Source organism: Melospiza georgiana, chromosome 20 (genome assembly GCF_028018845.1).
Source record: "Melospiza georgiana isolate bMelGeo1 chromosome 20, bMelGeo1.pri, whole genome shotgun sequence".
Classification (NCBI taxonomy): Eukaryota; Metazoa; Chordata; class Aves; order Passeriformes; family Passerellidae; genus Melospiza; species Melospiza georgiana.
The window spans coordinates 9,978,891-9,997,320 of NC_080449.1; the positions used below are offsets into that span (position 1 = coordinate 9,978,891).

The 18,430-nt window shown below is 45.0% G+C and overlaps 1 protein-coding gene across 2 annotated transcripts in view; it reads left to right on the forward strand.

The window, feature by feature from the left end:
- The first annotated feature begins 2,212 nt into the window (after positions 1-2,212).
- The window catches only part of COL5A1 (collagen type V alpha 1 chain), a 129,222-nt gene continuing 113,004 nt past the window's right edge, over positions 2,213-18,430 (forward strand). For both annotated transcript variants that reach the window (XM_058037998.1, XM_058037999.1), the window contains exon 1: positions 2,213-2,312. In XM_058037998.1, the coding sequence (XP_057893981.1) occupies positions 2,213-2,312 (100 nt within the window). The remainder of the gene's footprint in view (positions 2,313-18,430) is intronic.

Genomic DNA, 18,430 nt, shown 5'->3' on the forward strand with positions numbered 1-18,430 from the left:
GGATTCTTCGTTGTTTTTTTGGGGTTTTTTTCTGCCAAAGTCGGGATTAAATGTGTGAAATGGTAATTCAGATGTTTATTAGTTTTTATCTACATTGCAGGCTCACAAAGCATGAGTTCTACAGCATTTCTGTCTAACAAGTTAAAAAACAGAGCCATGTCTCTCTCTCTCTCTTTACGAGGTCTTTTAAGGATAAACTGTCTAATTAGGAAATGACACTTAAATTCTTTTTACTTTTAACCCAATAACCAACCACTCGTGGCTGCAATGTGGATTTTCTATCCAATTACACAATATCACGCCAACTCATGAAGAAGAGGGTGGAGAGGAAGAATCAGCTTTCACCCTAAAACTTCCACAACAAAACTTAGATATCACTATATTCTATAACTTTAGGATTTCTATATTCTATAAACTTATATATTCTAAAACTTTTTATTCTATATCTAGAATATATATATTCTAAAACTTTAAGTTTTCTACCATGTAATATTACACACTTCTACTCAAACTTTATAATCATAATCTCTATACTATATTCTATAACGTTAAGTTTTCTATATTCTATAAACTACTATATTCTAAAAGTATTCTAAAACTTTAAAAAAGTTTCCTACCATGTGATAGATACTTTATAATCATAATCTCTATAGTATATTCTATAACTTTAAGTTTCCTATATTCTATAACTTTAAGTTTTCTGTATTCTATAAACTTATATATTCTATAAACTTATATATTCTAAAACTAGCTTCTATATATACAATATATATATTCTAAAACTCTAAGTTTTTTACCACTCAATATTACACACTTCTATTCAAACTTTATAATCATAATCTCTATAGTATATTTTATAACTTTAAGTTCTCTATATTCTATAACTTTAGGTTTTCTATATTCTATAAACATGTATTCTAAAACTAGTTTCTATATACACAATATATATATTCTAAAATTTTATAAAGTTTTCTACCATGTGATAGAAACTTTGCAGTCATAATCTCTATACTATATTCTATAACATTAAGTTCTCTGTATTCTATAACTTCAATTTTCTATATTCTATAACTTTTCTATATTCTATAAACTTATATAGATTCTATATACACAATATATATATTTTTAAAATATAAATATAAATAAATATATATTTTATATATATAATAAAAATAAATATAAATAATAAAAATAAATATAAATAAATATAAATATATATTTTAAATCTTTTATTTTTCTACCATGCACTATTACACACTTCTACTCAAACTTTATATTCATAATCTCTAATATATATTCTATGAACTTATGTATTCTAAAACTTTTAATTCTATATATACAATATATATATATATTCTAAATCTTTTAGTTTACTACCATGCACTATTACACACTTCTACTCAAACTTTATAATCATAACCTCTATACTAGTATTCTATAACTTCAAGTTTTCTATCTTCTATAAACTTATATATTCTAAAACTTTATATTCTATATATAGAACATATGTATTCTGAAACTTTAAAAAAGTTTTCTACCATGCAATATTGCACACTTCAACTTTACAATCATCATCTCAGTTCTATCATTGCATTTTGGAAGCTTTCTCCTCCTCAGCGTTCCCTTGCGGGGGGGACAGCACAGAAAATCTAAAACTCTGAGTTTCCATAAAACTCAGGGAAAAAAGCGAGGAGAGACGGCAAGAGGCGGAAAAAACCCCTCCGTCTGCTGCTATTCCAGCGGGGGGGAAAAAAAAAAAGAAAAAGAAAAAAAAAAATCAGATTTGGGGGCCGGGACACGGCGGGGGCGGGCGCCGGGGGGGCCGCTCCGCCCGGCCCTGATTTGCTGCGCCGCTCCGAGATTGACAAACTCCTGCCCCGGGTTTAAAAGAAGGGGGGAAAAAAGGGCGGTGTGGGGAGAGAGAGAGAGCAGGGAAAAGTTGAGCGGAGGAGCCGGCGAGGCAGGGCCGGAGCAGAGCGCGGCGGAGCCCCCGCACCCTCCGCCCGCCCCATGGCTTTATAAAGGGCTGCTCCCCGGGGGGGGCTGCCGGGGGGGCTCAGCGCCTGCTCTGGAGACAGCTTGGATTGCTTTTTTTGTACTTTTTAAAATCATTTTTTAAACTTTTTTTTCTTCATCCTCCCTTTTCCAGCTGTCCCGAGTTGGTGCCCCGTTGATTTTTATTGTATTTTTTTTTTTTTTGGTGGGGGGGAGCATGGATACGCACACGCGGTGGAAAAGGCGCAGTTGGATACGGAGCTGCTCGGTGCCCGCTGCGCTGCTGCTCTTGGGTGCCCTGTCCCTCGGCCGGGCAGGTAAGGGGGGTCCCCGAGCCCCCCCAAAAGCTGCGGGGTCGTGGGGGAGTGGGAAAAGGGGGGATTCGGTGCGGGGGCAAAACCCTCTTGGCTTCCCTTCCTCCCTGTGCATTCCAGCAAAAAAGGAAAAAAAAAAAAAGAAAAATTAGAAAAAAAAAAAAAACAACCCACCCAACAAAACCCACCCAACCTCCTTTAGCTGCCCGAGTCTCTGAATGCCATTTGTCAGGGGGCCCGTAAAAGGGGAAAAAACTTAAAACAATTCTTTATTCGCCTTCCTTGGAGCGAGAGCCGCCTCTTGCCGGGCTGCTTTTTCCGGGGGAAAACTCGGGGATGAGTTTCTGGAGGCTCCGGCTCTTTCTCTCTCGCCGTGGATATATATGTGAATGTATATTTAGTCCCCTGGAAACCTCCGGGCTTGCGTAGTTCCTCCTCCTCCTTGAGGAGCCGAAAGTTTTTTTGTCCCGCAGGAATCCGCACATCAAAGCTCGGGACACAAAAGCTTCGGAGCAGCCCGGGGACCCCAAAGCTCTCTGCCCCTTCCCCAACCCCAATCCCGCAGGGTTTCCCCCCAAAACCGGGGCTGAGTGCAGCAGGAGGAAGCTCTGAGCCTCCAGATGTGCAGCAGCACAGAAAACCACTGGAATGTCTTTTTTTTTTTTTTTTTTTTTTTTTTTTCCGTGCAGAAAAGGGATTGAACACATTTCTGCTTCCCTTCGGGGCCGTGCAGTTTTGTGTTTCCAGAGCTCTGCTTCCCAAATTTCTGCCTTCTGGGGAATGCCAGGGTGGAGGGAATCACAGAATAATCCTTTTGTGGGGTGCTGGAGGAGTTTTCTGGGTGTTTGCAGAGCTTTTGCCCGGTTTGTGGCGGACACTCGGAGGCATCGAGCTCTGTTTGTGTTGGATTTCAGGGCAGGATTTGTTTGGCCCAGCCGAGTTTTGAAATGTGCAAAGTTAAAACTCGGAGTTCTTCAGGGTAACTTGAGAAGCCGAGAAGTGCCCTGAAGAGCTGGGCTGTCTGGGATTCAGCTTCACTGCCCCAATTCCGTGGTTTTTTGCAGCGTTTGTTTGAGTGTTAGCAGTGGGATTCTCTGTGTCGAGCAGCGGGATTTGCCAATTATTTTCATTTCTGGCCTCTCCAAATGACCTTAAGGAAGAAGAGGTGGGCGTCGGAGGAATGCTTCCATTAAGGCTGAGCAGGGTGGAAAAAACTCAATGAATAAAATGTCCTGAACATCCCTGCAGGGAAATTCAGGAGAATTTCCAGTGGGAGATCCCCGAGTTTGGGATCGGGATGTTGGAGAGTTGGAATGGCACCAGCTCCTCTTGTCAGGCTCGGGTACTTTGTATCAGCTGGAAATTGAATTATCACCAGACCGCTGTGCTCCAAAGGAAAAACAACAATTTGTTTCTTTCACTCATGCCTGCGCTGAGGCTTTAACACTCCCAGAGCATCCCCAGGCATTTCCCTGTCTGTGTTTGTCCTCCAGACAAACCCAAATCGCTTTTGAGAGTTCCCAGGTGACTTTGGAAGGAGTTCTGGGGGCAGAGGATGGCTGGGAGCTTTTGTGGGGCCAGCGTGCAGCTCTGAGGAATGACTCTTGTGGTGAAAGGCTTTGAGTTTTCCTAATGAGCCGCCTAATAGGACATCAAATCATTTGGGTGAGGGAGGAGCCAGACTGGGGCTGCTGATGGCATTGACTAATGGTCTTGATGGCTTTTTTATATTTTTTTTTTTTTTACTTTTTTCCACGTTGTCTCTGGTTTTATTGCAGCTCAGAGAGTGTTTTAGTTTCAGGATAGTTGGTTTCTCTGCGTGGAGAGGTGAAATTTCCCTGTAATCTGTGGGATGGCACCTGGCACAGAGGATTTCCAGCAAATAACAGGGAAATAACAATGTCAGAGCTGCCTCCCACCACTGCCCATCCAGCTCAGATTTTCCCATATTTGCACAGATGATGTCACCCCAAAATCAAACCCACAGACAAAGCTGGAGCCCCTCTCTGCTCTTACAAATCCCTGTAAAAACTAAATCGGGTTTCTGGGTGAAACTTTTTTGGAAGCAGCAATTTCCTTTAGTGGCAAAGAGTAATGAGGATCCAAACTGAAAAAAAAAATGCTGGAAATTAGGTTGTATCCTGTTACCTTGGCCCTTCCCCAGCCACCTAAAAGAGCTAAAAAAATCTTTATCCAGCCAGTTAAAAGACAGGTTTATTTCAATACTTTGCCAATCAAAAGTGTTGATATTGTTTTACAAGAAATCTGACTTTATAGGTTTGGAATGGGCGACAGTTCCAATTTCCCCTGTAAAACTGAATCGTGCTGTCAGTGCACTGCCAGGCTGCAATGGGAATTTGGAATTTAAAAGCTGTGGGACCAGCCTGGCCAGGGGACAGCAGAGGGGATAGCAGAGGTCTTGTCTTGTTCTTCCAGGGGCAGGAGGAAAACTCTGTGCTGAGCATTCCCTGATTTCAGGGAATTCTTTAAATTTGGGAATGGGAGGAATCCCATTCCAAATCCCATTTCCAGTCCCAGTCCAGCCCCATTCTCAACCCCACTTCCAATGCCGTTTCTTTCCCATTTCCAATCCCATTTCCATTCCCATTTCATTCCCATTTCCAATCCCATCCCCATTCCCTGTTCATTCCCATTTAATTCCCATTTCCAGTCCCATTTAATCTCTTTGGGGTATCTCTAAGGCAAAACCCTCTAGGGTGTCACTGATTTTTGGTGTGCACACAGGGATAGCAGTGAGGACTCCCCTGGCTCTGACCAAAACGTGTTTTAATGGCAAGTTTAAATTTTAAAAACTGCCTTGGTGTTGTTTGTAGTGTTTGTTGTGTCCCCTAAGCCTTATTTTAAGTGGGTGCTGTCCCTGCCCTTTAGGATCTGGAATTGGAGATGGATTTTTCAGGTTTTCGGCACTGCAGGGCTCGTGCTGATGTCTCTCAGATTTGGGTGGGACTCAAATATCTGCTCTCCCCCCTGTGAGTGCTGCAGGTGTGGAGGTGGGACAGCCCTGATTTAATTTGAGTTAATTTGGGTTCTTTGCCCTGAGTGTGGCTGCAGCAAGGGGTGAGCACAGAACTCCTGGGGCTGGAAAAGATTCCCAAAGCGCCCTCAGCAAATCACAGCTTTCATTCTGAAGGAGATTTTCCATTTTTTTCCCATTTTGTGGCTGTCCCAGAGGCCCTGAGTGGCACAGACATGTCCCTGTCACCCCTGGCAGTGCCCAGCTGCTTTCCCTCTGCCCTGAGCTGTGCTCAGCTCCTGGTGCTGTCTGTCCATCCCTGTCCCCCTGTCCCCAGGGCAGGATCTGCTTCACTCCTGCTTTGAGTTAGGCTTGATTGCTGCCCTGAGCCAGAGGAGCAGCAGGAATTGCTGTGGGACAGTGAGCAGTGGCATCTAGGGATGTTTTGAGTTTTGTCTGGACTTCAGGAAAAGTCTGGGAGTGCTTTCCAGGAAACTGCTCTTCACTCCAGAGGGTTTATCTGCTGGGCAGTTAAAATTGGGCCTTAATTCTTGCAGTAATTACTTTTTGTGTCCTGATTGCTGGAGTTGGTGGTGGATGGATGGATGATGGATGGATGGATGGATGATGGAGGGATGGATGATGGATGGACGATGGATGATGGATGGATGGATGGACGATGGATGGATGGATGGATGGATGGATGGATGGATGGATGGATGGATGGATGGATGGATGGATGATCCTTCCATCACTTTAAAGCCATTCCCTTATCCAAATTTTGTTTTCAACACTTGAAGGGGCTCTGAGACTCTTTGGGCAGAGCAGCTCCATTTAGAGCTGGTGCTCTGCTCTCATGGGAATTCGCTTTAAAGTGAGCATCCCCAGGACAGGGGAAACCAGGATTAAATCTGGAATTTCATCCCCTCTGGTTTTTTTTCACCCTCCTCTCCTTTTGCATGCTGAGTTTAGCTGTAGTTTGATCCTCAGGATGTTCTAGGAAATGGATCACTTGGTAGAGAAAAGTATAAAATATTGTATAAAGAGTATCAAATATTGTATAAAGAGTATAAAATATTGTATGGCAGAGTATCAAATATTGTTTGGGCATGAGTGTCAGTTGGTAATACCCAGATTTTGGTAAATGGGAAGTGCTGGTTAAAGTGAGAGGAATTCTCTGGGAAATAAAGTGAATTCCCTTTCCTTTTCCCTCCTTTCTTCCTTTTGGAGAAGTTTCTTCACTTCCACCCTGGCCTCGCTTTATATCAAATATTTCACTCTTCCTACTAAATTTGATGTGTTTGGGACTGAATTTTCAGTCCTTCAAAACACAAGAAAACCTTTGTGTGAAACAAAGCAACACCAAGGATGGGAAGAATGAGCAAAACCAGGGGAACAAAAAAAAATTTAAAAAAAAAAGGTTGAGACATGAAAGAATGGAAACATTTTGTTGAAATCTAATGTTATGTGGAAAAAATTGGGTTGGCAACGTGGTATAATTAAGGACTGGTTACTGTTGGCAAGTCCCAAGGCTCCTGAAATTCAGCCTAGCACTGGCTGGAGCATCCAAATGATGTCGTGGTTTCTCTGTGGACGTGTCTGGAAAATCTGTAGAACTAAAATAAATAAATGAAGGAACTACACAAAAGGCATTTTTGAGGTCGGTTGCTCCAAGTCTGGGCTCTTTTTTTTTTTTTTTTGTTTTTTTCTTTCCAGAAGCCAAGAGGATTCTTAACATCATCTGGAAGCTCTCACAATGATGAGATGTCATTTTTTAAAAGGAGGGAAGTTGTATTAATGTATTTGCAACAGAGTTTTCCTTTGAGTTTGTGTAATGAGCCTGGGAGAAAAAGGAGAGTTTGGGGATGGGTGAGTGGAAAAGCTGCATCAGGGCTCATCCCTGAGCTCTGCTGTGGATTTTGTCCCAGCCCAGGATTTCCCATGGCCTGGGGGCTGATCCTGCGTCCCTGTGGGGAGCCTGGCCCTGAGGGGATGCTTGAACAGGATTTTATTGCAGATGTGCCAATGAAATCTGGGTTTTCAAGCAGCTCCAGGAGTCTCTTTCCATCCCTGTGTCCCAGGTTGTGTTGGTGATGGATTCTTTCTATTTTAAAAATGGTTTTCCTCCTTGGGATATTTTTTTTTTCCTGATGGGCATCCCCAGTGCCCCTCACCCAACAAATCCAAAAGCTTATTGGGATTTTGTATTTTGATTTGGACAGGTTTTTTACAGATTATACCAAGGCCACCATGCCGTTCTGTTGGCTACTCTCAGAATTCCTTGAACTAGATCTAGAAATGAAATTTAGAGCAGAATATCACTTAGGCAGACACAAAAAACCCCTTACATTTACTGGAAAAAAATCCCCTTTTTGGGGTGCAAGTGGAAGGGGATGTGCTGGATGGTGATGAACTGGACTTCAAGTTTAATAATGTTTTTTACTTTAAAAACACTTTTCTTCCTTGGGCATCCCCAGTGCTCCTCACCCATCAAATCCAGGAGGTTATTTGGATTTTGTATTTCAATTTGGACAGGATTTTTACAGATTATACCAAGACCACTGTGCTGTTCTGTTGGCTACTCTCAGAATATTTTGAATTAGATCTGTAGAGGAAATTTGGAGTTGTTTTCTTCAAGAGGGGTGTGCTGGATGTTTGGTGGCCTTTCCTTCTCCTTCAGCTTAAGGAACACTGGAATTATCTTACCTTCAATTTATATTTAATACATTTATTATTCAATTTATCTCTTAGACTAATTATTAACACATATTTGCCCAAATCTCCCTGTCAGCTGGCAGATCCCTGCCTGCATCCAGCTGTGCATCTGCAGCCAGGGCCATGGGAATCCTTTCAGAATAAATAAAGCAAAAAGTGATTCCTGGGCTCAGCTTTTCACCAAACTGCATCCAGGACTGTTTTTTCTTTCTCTTTCTGCTCCAGCTTGCAAAGGAGGGGAGTTTTCAGCTCTCAGGAAGGAGCTGGGTGGGAGAGGAGAGGTCACTGAGGGAGTCCCTGCTCATCACTGTCACATTTAGGAACGGGATTTTGTGCTCCTTGTGCCTGTCAGCTGGAGCTGCTGAGGAAATTCAGCAAGCAGCCCAGCTCATGAGCCTGGCTGGCCTCTCCTCCTCTGCTTTTCCTCCCTCCACCCCCTTTTTTTTTTGTTTCCAAGACAATACTGGAGTAAGAATTCACTGCAGCCGAATTCCTGGAGATGCCGCTCCAGTTTCCCAGGATCTCTCATCCTCCTGCAGTTTTACACTTGGATTTTTTTTTTTTGCTGCAGCTCATTCAGCTCTCAAATATGAATTAAGCAGTGAGTTTGTGGGATTTTATTTTATTTTTTTTCCCGTCCTGGATGTGCTGGAATGAGATACCTACTGTGTGTGTGCTCTTGTGTGCTGCAGGGGAGAGATCTGCTCCGAGGGCTGTGGTTCACCAGCTGAATAATGCAAGCATTGTTTGGGTGCCCTTATTTCCAGCTTGCACCATTAAAAGTGAATAGAAAGGTCAAGGAGATGAGTCACAGCGAACACAAGTGTCATTCTGCTCAGGAGAAATGGGAAAAAGGAGAGAAAAAGGAGCTTCCAGGCGAGGTGTTCCAGCTGGTGCCAGGGAAAACGACAGGAAATCTTGGCTGGGATCTGCTGGAGAGTCCAAGCAGCTAAAAACCCAGGAATTCCTTCCCAATATCCACTCCAAACCTCCCTTCTGGGCTGGAGCTGGGCTCTGGCAGCTGGAGCTGCAGTGGGAAATCCAGGGGATGCTCTGGGGAAGTTGGGCTCTGTGCTGGGAACATCCAGGAGATGCTCTGGAGAAGTTGGGGTCAATGTTGGGAACATCCAGGGGATGCTCTGGAGGAGTTGCTGGGAACATTGAGAGAATGCTCTGGAGCAGTTTGGCTCCATGTTGGGAACATCCAGGGGATGCTCTGGAGAAATTTGGCTCTGTTTGGAACATCCAGGGATGCTCTGGAGAAGTTGGGCTCTGTTTGGAACATCCAGGGAATGATTTGGAGAAGTTGCTGGGAACATTCAGGGGATGTTCTGGAGATGTTGGGCTCTGCTTGGAACATCAGGGGATGTTCTGGAGAAGTTTCTGGGAATATCCAGGGGAAGCTCTGGAGAAGTTTCTGGGAATATCCAGGGGAAGCTCTGGAGAAGTTTCTGGGAATATCCAGGGGATGCTCTGGAGAAGTTGCTGGGAACATTCAGAGGATATTCTGGAGATGTTGGGCTCTGTTTGGAACATCCAAGGGATGCTCTGGAGAAGTTTCTGGGAACATTCAGGGGATGCTCTGGAGAAGCTGGGCTCCATGTTGGGAAAATCCAGGGGATGCTCTGGAGAAGTTTCTGGGAACATCCAGGGGATGCTCTGGAGAAGTTGGTCTCCTCACTGGGCTTGGCAATCCAACCCCTGCCCTGGGGAGGGCTGGCAGCTCTGGCTCTCCTGTACAGCCAGTGGCACCCAGAAGGAAAAAACTCCTCCAGATCCACCTGGAAATTCCTTCTGCTCATCCAGAACCACCTCTCCTCAGCTCTCAGAGCCAGGTGGGGTAAAGGTGCTCTTGGAGAGGGGTTTGGGCCTGGAAGCAGCTGAACCCAGAACCACTTTTTGCTTTATTTATTCTGAAAGGATTCCCATGGCCCTGGCTGCAGATGCACAGCTGGATGCAGGCAGGGATCTGCCAGCTGACAGGGAGATTTGGGCAAATATGTGTTAATAATTAGTCTAAGAGATAAATTGAATAATAAATGTATTAAATATAAATGGAAGGTAAGATAATTCCAGTGTTCCTCAAGCTGAAAGAGGAGAGGACACAGGGAAAGAAAAGGGGGAAGGGATTTAAACAGCCAGGGGACAATGGGAAGGAATTGTTCCCTTTGGGGATGTGTCAGCCCTGGCTCAGGGTGACCAAAGCAGCTGTGGCTGCTCCTGCATCCCTGGAAGTGTCCAAGGCCAGCTTGGAGTGACCTGGGATAGTGAAAGATGTCTCTGGATGAGCTTTAAGGACCCAAACCATTGTGGATTCCATGATTATCCCTGAAATTCTGCTGGGATTTGGGGGTGTGGGGTCCCCATCTCTCCCTGCAGCATCCCAGGAAGGACTGGAGCAGAAAACCCTGAGCACAGCCCCTTGCCCTGCCCTCCCCTCTGCTAATGCCCACTTGTAAATGAAACTTTTTGAATTTCCTGCCCAAATCCTGCCCCAAAAAGCCCCAGGCAGCTGGGGGAGCACAGGCACAGCCCTGGCAAGGGGAATGGCCACAGCTTTTCCCTTGGATTGCTGCTGGAATTGCAGGGCACAGAAGGAATTCAGGGCTTGTCAATGCTTTTTTAATAGGGTGGGGTTTAAATCCTGGGCTCCTGTACCTGTGGGTTTCCTTTTTTACACCCTCCTGTGGGTTTATCCATTTTGCTCCTTGCTGTTCCCTGTCCTGCCAAGGAAACAGCCCCGGTGATTTGGGATGGTGGTGTGCTGCCACAGACCCCCCTGCACACTGCCCTGCTCTCCTTTGGGGTTCTGGCATCATTTGAGTCCTGAAAAAGGACAGAGGAATATTGAATTTTTTGATTTCCAGCCATTGGATTTTTCAGTTCTGAAATCACCGCGCTGGTGTGAAATAGATATTGCTCTGAAAAAGAGAGAAAGCTTCAGAATCCTGATTTATTGTGCACATTCAGAGCACACCTTCAGCGGGGAGCCAAAGCCAGCCCTGCTCCTCGTCCCTCTGATGGGGGCTAATTTCCATAAACAACTTTGCAAATGAATTTTGCCACTTCAGCTTTGATCCCAGGTGGCCAAAAATTCCACCAGAATTCCAGTGGGTGTCAAATGTCTGGGAACTGGGACTGGTTTGCTGGGGAGGCAGCAGAGTCATGGAATCATGGGCTGGGAGGGAGAGGGGAATGGTGCTGATTGAGGGCTGGGGCTGATTTTGGGGGGCTGAGCCTGGTTTGGGGTGAAATATTTGGATTGTACTGATATTCCATGGAAATCTAGGATTTCTGTAGAGGGATGAGGGGGTGGAGGTGGTGGGAGCAGAGCTGACTGAGGGCTGGAGCTGATTTGGGGGGAAGCTGAGGCTGGTTTGGGGTGAAACATTGGGATTGTGCTGGTATTCCATGGAAGTTTGGGATTTCTGCAGAGAGATGATGGTGGGAGCAGAGCTGACCAAGGGCTGGGGCTGATTTTGTGGAGTAGACCTGGCTGGAGGTGAAACACTGGAAATGTGCTGGTATTCCGTGGAAATCTGGGATTTCTGCAGAGATTTCTCAGGGAGATGGTGGGAGCAGAGCTGACTGAGGGCTGGAGCTGATTTTGGGGAGCTGGGCCTGGTTGTGGGGTGAAATATTTGGATTGTGCTGGTATTCCATGGAAATTTAGGGAGATGGTGGGAGCAGAGCTGACCAAGAGCTGGAGCTGATTTTGGGGAGCTGGGCCTGGTTTGGGGTGAAATATTGGGAATGTGCTGGTATTCCATGGAAATTTAGGATTTCAGCAGAGGGATGAGAAATCCCTCAGGGAGATGGTGGGAGCAGAGCTGATCGAGGGCTTGAGCTGATTTTATGGGGCTGTGCCTGGATGTGGGGTGCAACATTGGGATTGTGCTGGTATTTCGTGGAACTGGAGGATTTCTGCTGAGGAATGGGGAGGTTGGAGATGGTTGGAGCAGAGCTGGGGGTGTGATTCCATGGGAGAATCCTTGAAGAATCCAAACCTCCCTGGAAATGCCCCTTGGAGGGTTTTTATTGGAAAATAGGAGGCTGTGCATGCCTCAAACACAGATCTGCTGCCTGGGGGGGTTCCTGGAAGGATCAGCTTTCCAAAGCTCATCCTGATGTTCCCATCATTCCCTTTCTGTGGGGACAGGGAGGGCAATCCCTGCGTGTCTGTGCTCCAGGAGAGGCAGCAGGGCTGAGAGGGAAGGGGGTTTCTCCCTCTGGCCCTCGGGATGCGATGGAAAACTGCAGGAATGTTCTCTCAGCAGGGCTGGCGGGGACGGGGAGAGGCACATCAGCACGTCCTGAGCGCTTGGAGGGAGAAAGTCCCTCGCTCTGCCTCTTGCAAATGTTTAAATTAAAACAATCTGGCTTTTCTGCAGCTCTTGGATGCTTTCCCTGCTGACCTCAGGAGCTGGGATGGGAGGAGGAGCCAACAGACCCAAACTGGCTCTGGGGTTTTTTTTATTTTTATTTATTTTTTATTTTTTTCCCTCCAAGTCTTGAATCCCTGCAGGATGCAGAAGAGCAGAACAATGCGGGCCATATCTGCTCTGCAAAAATCCATTTTTTTCCCAGTGCTCTGCAATGAAGGAGCTGTATCAGGCAGCTGGGAGGCTGCAGGGAGGAGCACGGGCTCCTCCAAGCCCAGACATTCCCACAGCAACTGGGAAAGGCTGGGCAGGTTCAGCCCTAAAACACAAGAGCAAAGCCAGGAAAGAGCTCCAGAGCCTTTGACATAATATAAATATATAAAAATATAGATTTATATAAATATATACGTATAAATATATAAGTATATATATTTTATATATATATTTATATATAAAAATTATATATAATATATATTATGTAATGCATAATATATGATATATGATATTTAATATATAATATATAATATATAATATATAATATATAATATATAATATATAATATATTATATATTATATATTATATATTATATATTATATATTATATATTATATATTATATATTATATGTAATATATAATGTATAATAAAAGTATATATAATGATATAGAATATATATAATTATATACAATTTTATATAATTATATATAATATATAAAATTATATAAAACATATATATAATATATTATATATATTATATACACTATTATATTATATCATATTATATCATATCATATTATTTCATATAATATCATATATCATTTCATATTATATAATAAGAAAATGATATATTAGAACTATACTAAAGAAAGAGGAAGGAGACATCAGACGGTTAGCAAAGAATGAATAATAAAAATTCCTAATTACTCGCAATCTCAACACAACTAAGCCATAATTAGTCATTAGATAAAAACAATTCACATCAAACCAATCAAAAATGCACTTGTTAGTAAACCATCTCCAAACCACATTCCACAACCATCAAATAATTATTGTTTGCATTTCTTTGCTGAGACTTTCCAGCTTCTCAAAAGAAAAAATCCCAGCAAAAGGATTTTCATAAAATATGTCAGTGACACCTAAGGATGCTGAATCCCTCATCCCCAAATTCCCAAGCCAGCTGTGCTCTCTGTGCTGGGAACTCTACTTGGACTCTGATCCTTAAGATCTTTTCCAGCCTCAGTGAGTCTGAAATCCACCCCAGGGCTGTGCTCTGACCCTCTGCGGCTCAGCCTGAGTTTTGTCCTGGCCCAGGGCCCCTGGCTGGGCAGAAATGGGAATTTTTGGCTCCCTGGCTGTGCCTCAGGCTCTTGCAGCACTGCCCTGGTCCACGTGGAGCTGGGGTGGATCCAGGGCTGGGAGCAGCCTCTGTTGGTTTGGGGATCTGGGAGGGAGCAAGCAGAGCAGCATCACTCCTGAATGACAAAACTTCCCTTCATCTCCTGCTGCTGCTGCTCTCTGTGCTGGCACCCCATGGAAATTCGGGATTTCTGCAGGAATCCTCTCTGTGCTGCCCAGTTTAAACACAGATTAAAGGAGTGTTGTTTCTGCAGGGCAGCATCACTCCCAAATTACAAAACTTCCTTCACCTCTTCCTGCTGCTGCTCTTGATGTGCTGCCTTTGCTGCCCACAGGAGTTTTGGGGAATTTTTCCAGGATTTTACAGTTCTGGGTGGGATTCAGGATAGGAAAACACAGTGGAGTTTCTTATGGTAACAGGGATAACACCAAACTGATCCAGATTTTTCCTGTGAAATGGGAACCAGAGCTTGGTCTGGGTGTAGAAATGCCCATAAAGAACTTTGTGCTCCTCAGCTGAAGGGAGCCAAAACCCACCCCAATAATCCCTGGGATGCTCTGTGACAGAGTACAAGTTCAAGATGTTCTGCAGGGCAGCATCACTCCCAAATTACAAAACTTCCTTCACCTCTTCCTGCAGCTGCTCTTGATGTGCTGCCTTTGCTGCCCACAGGAGTTTTGGGGAGTTTTTCCAGGATTTTACAGTTCTGGGTGGGATTTCTTATGGCAACAGGGATAACACCAAACTGATCCAGATTTTTCCTGTGAAATGGGAACCAGAGCTTGGTCTGGGTGTAGAAATGCCCATAAAGAACTTTGTGCTCCTCAGCTGAAGGGAATCAAAACCCACCCCAATAAACCCTGGGATGCTCTGTGACAGAGCACAAGTTCAAGATGTTCTGCAGGGCAGCATCACTCCCAAATTACAAAACTTTCTTCATCTCCTCCTGCTGCTGCTCTCTTTGCTGGCACGCCATGGAAATTTAGGATTTCTGCAGGAGTCCTCTCTGTGCTGCCCATGGGAGTTTTTGGGAGTTTTTCAAGGATTTTACAGTTCTGGGTGGGATTTCTTATGGCAATGGGGATAACACCAAACTGATCCAGATTTTTCCTGTGAAATGGGAACAAGATTTTTCCTGTGAAATAGGAACCAGAGCCTGGTCTGGGTGTGGAAATGCCCATAAAGAACTTTGTGCTCCTCAGCTGAAGGGAATCAAAACCCACCCCAATAAACCCTGGGATGCTGAGAGGCAGAGCCTGAGTTGAAGATGCTCTGAGGGGTGCTGAGAGCCCAGCAGGGTTTCCCTCCCTTCTCCAAAGCCTTGGCCAGACAGGCTGGGGCCCTCCTTGCCCTGGGGACACCAATCCCAAACCCTGAACAAACATTTCACTCCTTTTAGCAGCAGGGTCCCTGCCAGCCTGCAAACAGCTGAGCCTCTGCTGCTGCCCCATTCTGGTGGCCTGGATGGAGCTTTTTATGGAAAAAAATCTGATTTTGGGGGAGTGAAATCTGCCCCAGTCTTTGCTCCAGCTCAAAAACCCAGGGTGGGATTTGGGGCTTTGTTGATGATTTTTTCTGATTTTGGCAAAATGCCCAAACTCAGTTTTAGTCAATGGAAAGTCTAAAAATAGATGTGAAAAATGAGAGGGAGCTTCTGGGAAACGGAACTTGGGTTTTCTGATGCTGAGTCTCAAAAGTGACCAAAGAAATTAATTCTGGGGGAATTTCCTTCCTGTTTTATTGAGCCAGGGATGGCAGTGGAGGGAGTGCTGGAGCAGACAGGTAGGGCAGGCCTGTGCAGCATCAACTGAGACAGGAAAATGTGAGAAATTCTTCTGGGAACTCAGGCCTGGTTGGGAATAATCACTGGGAAAGCCTGGAGGTGAAATAACCCAGAGTTATTAACCCAGAGTTAAGGGATGGGTGTGAGGCAGGAGCTGCTTTGGAGCTGAACTTGACCTGGGGTTTATATTACTTTTTTTATTAGTTTTTTATCTTTTACAAAAATAATATAAAATATTATTTTATATTACCTGGGGTAATATCCTGGGGTTGATACGATTTTTATATTGCCTGGGGTAATATCCTGGGGTTGATATGAAATTATTCAATTCTTTGTGCACGGCAGTGATGGGTTTACAGCTGGGTCCTTTCTGCATCCATGTCCTGGTGGGTTTGGGCAGAAGTAACCAGAAAAAAGGTTCCAAACTCTCCCATTTGGAGTGCTGCCTGCAGCTGGTGTTGTATTTTATAGGATGATTTCTCCCTTCTCCTTGCTCTCTCAGCATGCTCATGAAGGGATCACTCTGAGTGATCTCTTTGCATTAGAAAGACAACATTTCTTTTCCTGTAGCTATGGAAAATCTCCCTTCCCTCTGGGTTCAAAATGAGGGCACAGAAAAATGGGCCCAGATCAATTTTAAGCCCAGCACTAAGTTGTTTATGTGCTGTTTATTTAGTGATGAGGAGAACATCAAAATGCTCCACGCAGGAATCAATCTTCCTGAAATACAGGATAAAATATGCTGATAACTCAGCATCTGCCTTGTCTCCAGCATCCTAAACATTTCCTTCCCTCATTCCTCTCCCAGTGCCTTTAACTCCTCAGTGTGCAGGGTAAAAACATCACCCACAATTTTTCTCCCTGTTTACAACAGGTTGGAAATGTCATCCTGTGCTTTTCCAGATGCTGGAATTGTACTCCTTCCCTTATTTCTCCCTCATTTCTCCCAAATTGTGCTCCTTCCCTCATTTCTCCCAAATATCCAAGCCAGTGGAAGGAATGAGGGATTTTTTTTCCACCACAACCAGAGCAGGTGCTCAAAGGCAACCCCTAAAGTGTGACCCCAAAATTGGGATTTGCAGCAGGATGGAGCAGCTGTTAATGGGGAAAGATGGGATTTGGCTTGGTAGGGAGGGAATGTCTGGCAGGGAAGGATGGATTGGGGGGTCAAATATGAATTTTATCTTGGAAATAATTTTATCCCAGCTGTGCAAGGCAGGGATGCAGCAGCTTCCCTGGGAAGGGCCTTGCAGTTGTCCTGGTTCCTTCCCCTGGGTGATGTTTTGGGAAGGGTTTCTGGTCCTGATTCCTTTTCCTGGGTGAAGTTTTGGGAAGGGATTCTGGTTCTGGTTCCTTTCCCTGGGTGATGTTTGGGGAAGAGTTTCTGGTCCTGCTTTCTTCCCCTGGGTGAAGTTTTGGTAAGGGATTCTGGTCCTTCTTTCCTTCCCCTGGGTGATGTTTTGGGAAGGTTTTCTGGTCCTGGTTCCTTCTTCTGGGTGATGTTTTGGGAAGGTTTTCTGGTCCTTCTTTCCTTCCCCTGGGTGATGTTTTGGGAAGGTTTTCTGGTCCTGGTTCCTTTCCCTGGGTGATGTTTTGGGAAGGTTTTCTGGTCCTTCTTTCCTTCCCCTGGGTGATGTTTTGGGAAGGTTTTCTGGTCCTGGTTCCTTTCCCTGGGTGATGTTTGGGGAAGAGTTTCTGGTCCTTCTTTCCTTCCCCTGGGTGATGTTTTGGGAAGGGTTTCTGGTCCTTCTTTCCTTCCCCTGGGTGATGTTTTGGGAAGGGATTCTGATCCTTCTCTCCTTTCCCTGGGCGATGTTTTAGGAAAGGTTTTCTGGTCCTGCCTCCTTCCCCTGGGTGAAGTTTTGGGAAGGATTTCTGGTCCTTCTTTCCTTCCCCTGGGTGATGTTTTGTTGCTCTGGGTGCCAGGCTGTGCTTGCCACAGGACAAACGCATGGATCCTGTTTTCCCTCAGTGTTTTCCAAAGCCAAACCCCACTCTGGGGTGCTGGAGGAGCAAACCTGGAGGTGAGCTTGGCACAGCCAGCTCTGGATGTGACAACAGCTTTGGGGGGCATTTTTGGGCACATTCCTGCCCCTTATCTGCTCCCCAAAACTCTCCCAGGGCCATGGGGACATTGGTGGCCATCCCAGGGCTGGGCTGGGAAGCTGAGCAGGTTCTGGTGCTTGGGGGAAAGTGTTGATGCTTTTGGGGTGTGAAAACCTCCATTTTTTAGGTTGATAAGTCAGGTGTGTAATTAAGCCTTAATGAGGAACGTGGGTGATTAAGGAGAGCTCTGCTGCTTGCTCAGAACTCTCCCTTCACTCTCCCTGACTCCTGTGACCCTTGGTGTTATCACCCTGCTTATCAGAACAGAGGAAAAGAAATCCACAGGGGATTTTGGGAGCCTTTGAAGCATTTAGAGGGATAATGCCAAGGTAAACTCCCAGTGCTGTGGGGAGAGCAGCTGAACAAGGGGTGGATGTGGCAGGTATTGATTTCTTTGCTGCTTTTACTCTTCTGTGTCAGGTATTGGTTTCTTTGCTGCTTTTTGCTCATCTCTTTCCAACCTGCTGCTTTTTTGCACCCTTTGCAAGGGTGAGGATGAGGTGGGCTCTGCTTGTTCTGGAGGCGAGACCTGGGCAGAGAACAAATCAACCCCAATCTGTTCAGAGCAGTCATGTGGGAATTGATCCTTTGGAGCCAAAAATCTCCTGTGGGGCTGCAGAATTCCAAATCTCTCAGCCCTGGGGCTTTGGGGCACTGATTTTGATGCTGGAGGTGCCCAAGGTGGCTGTGCTGGATCTTGTTTGTGTCTCTGCGCTGTGATTTCACTGCTCAGCACCCTGAAAATGAATGTTCTCTTAGAGAAATGTGATTTGTGTGTGTGTGTGTGTTCTTAGAGAAATGTGAT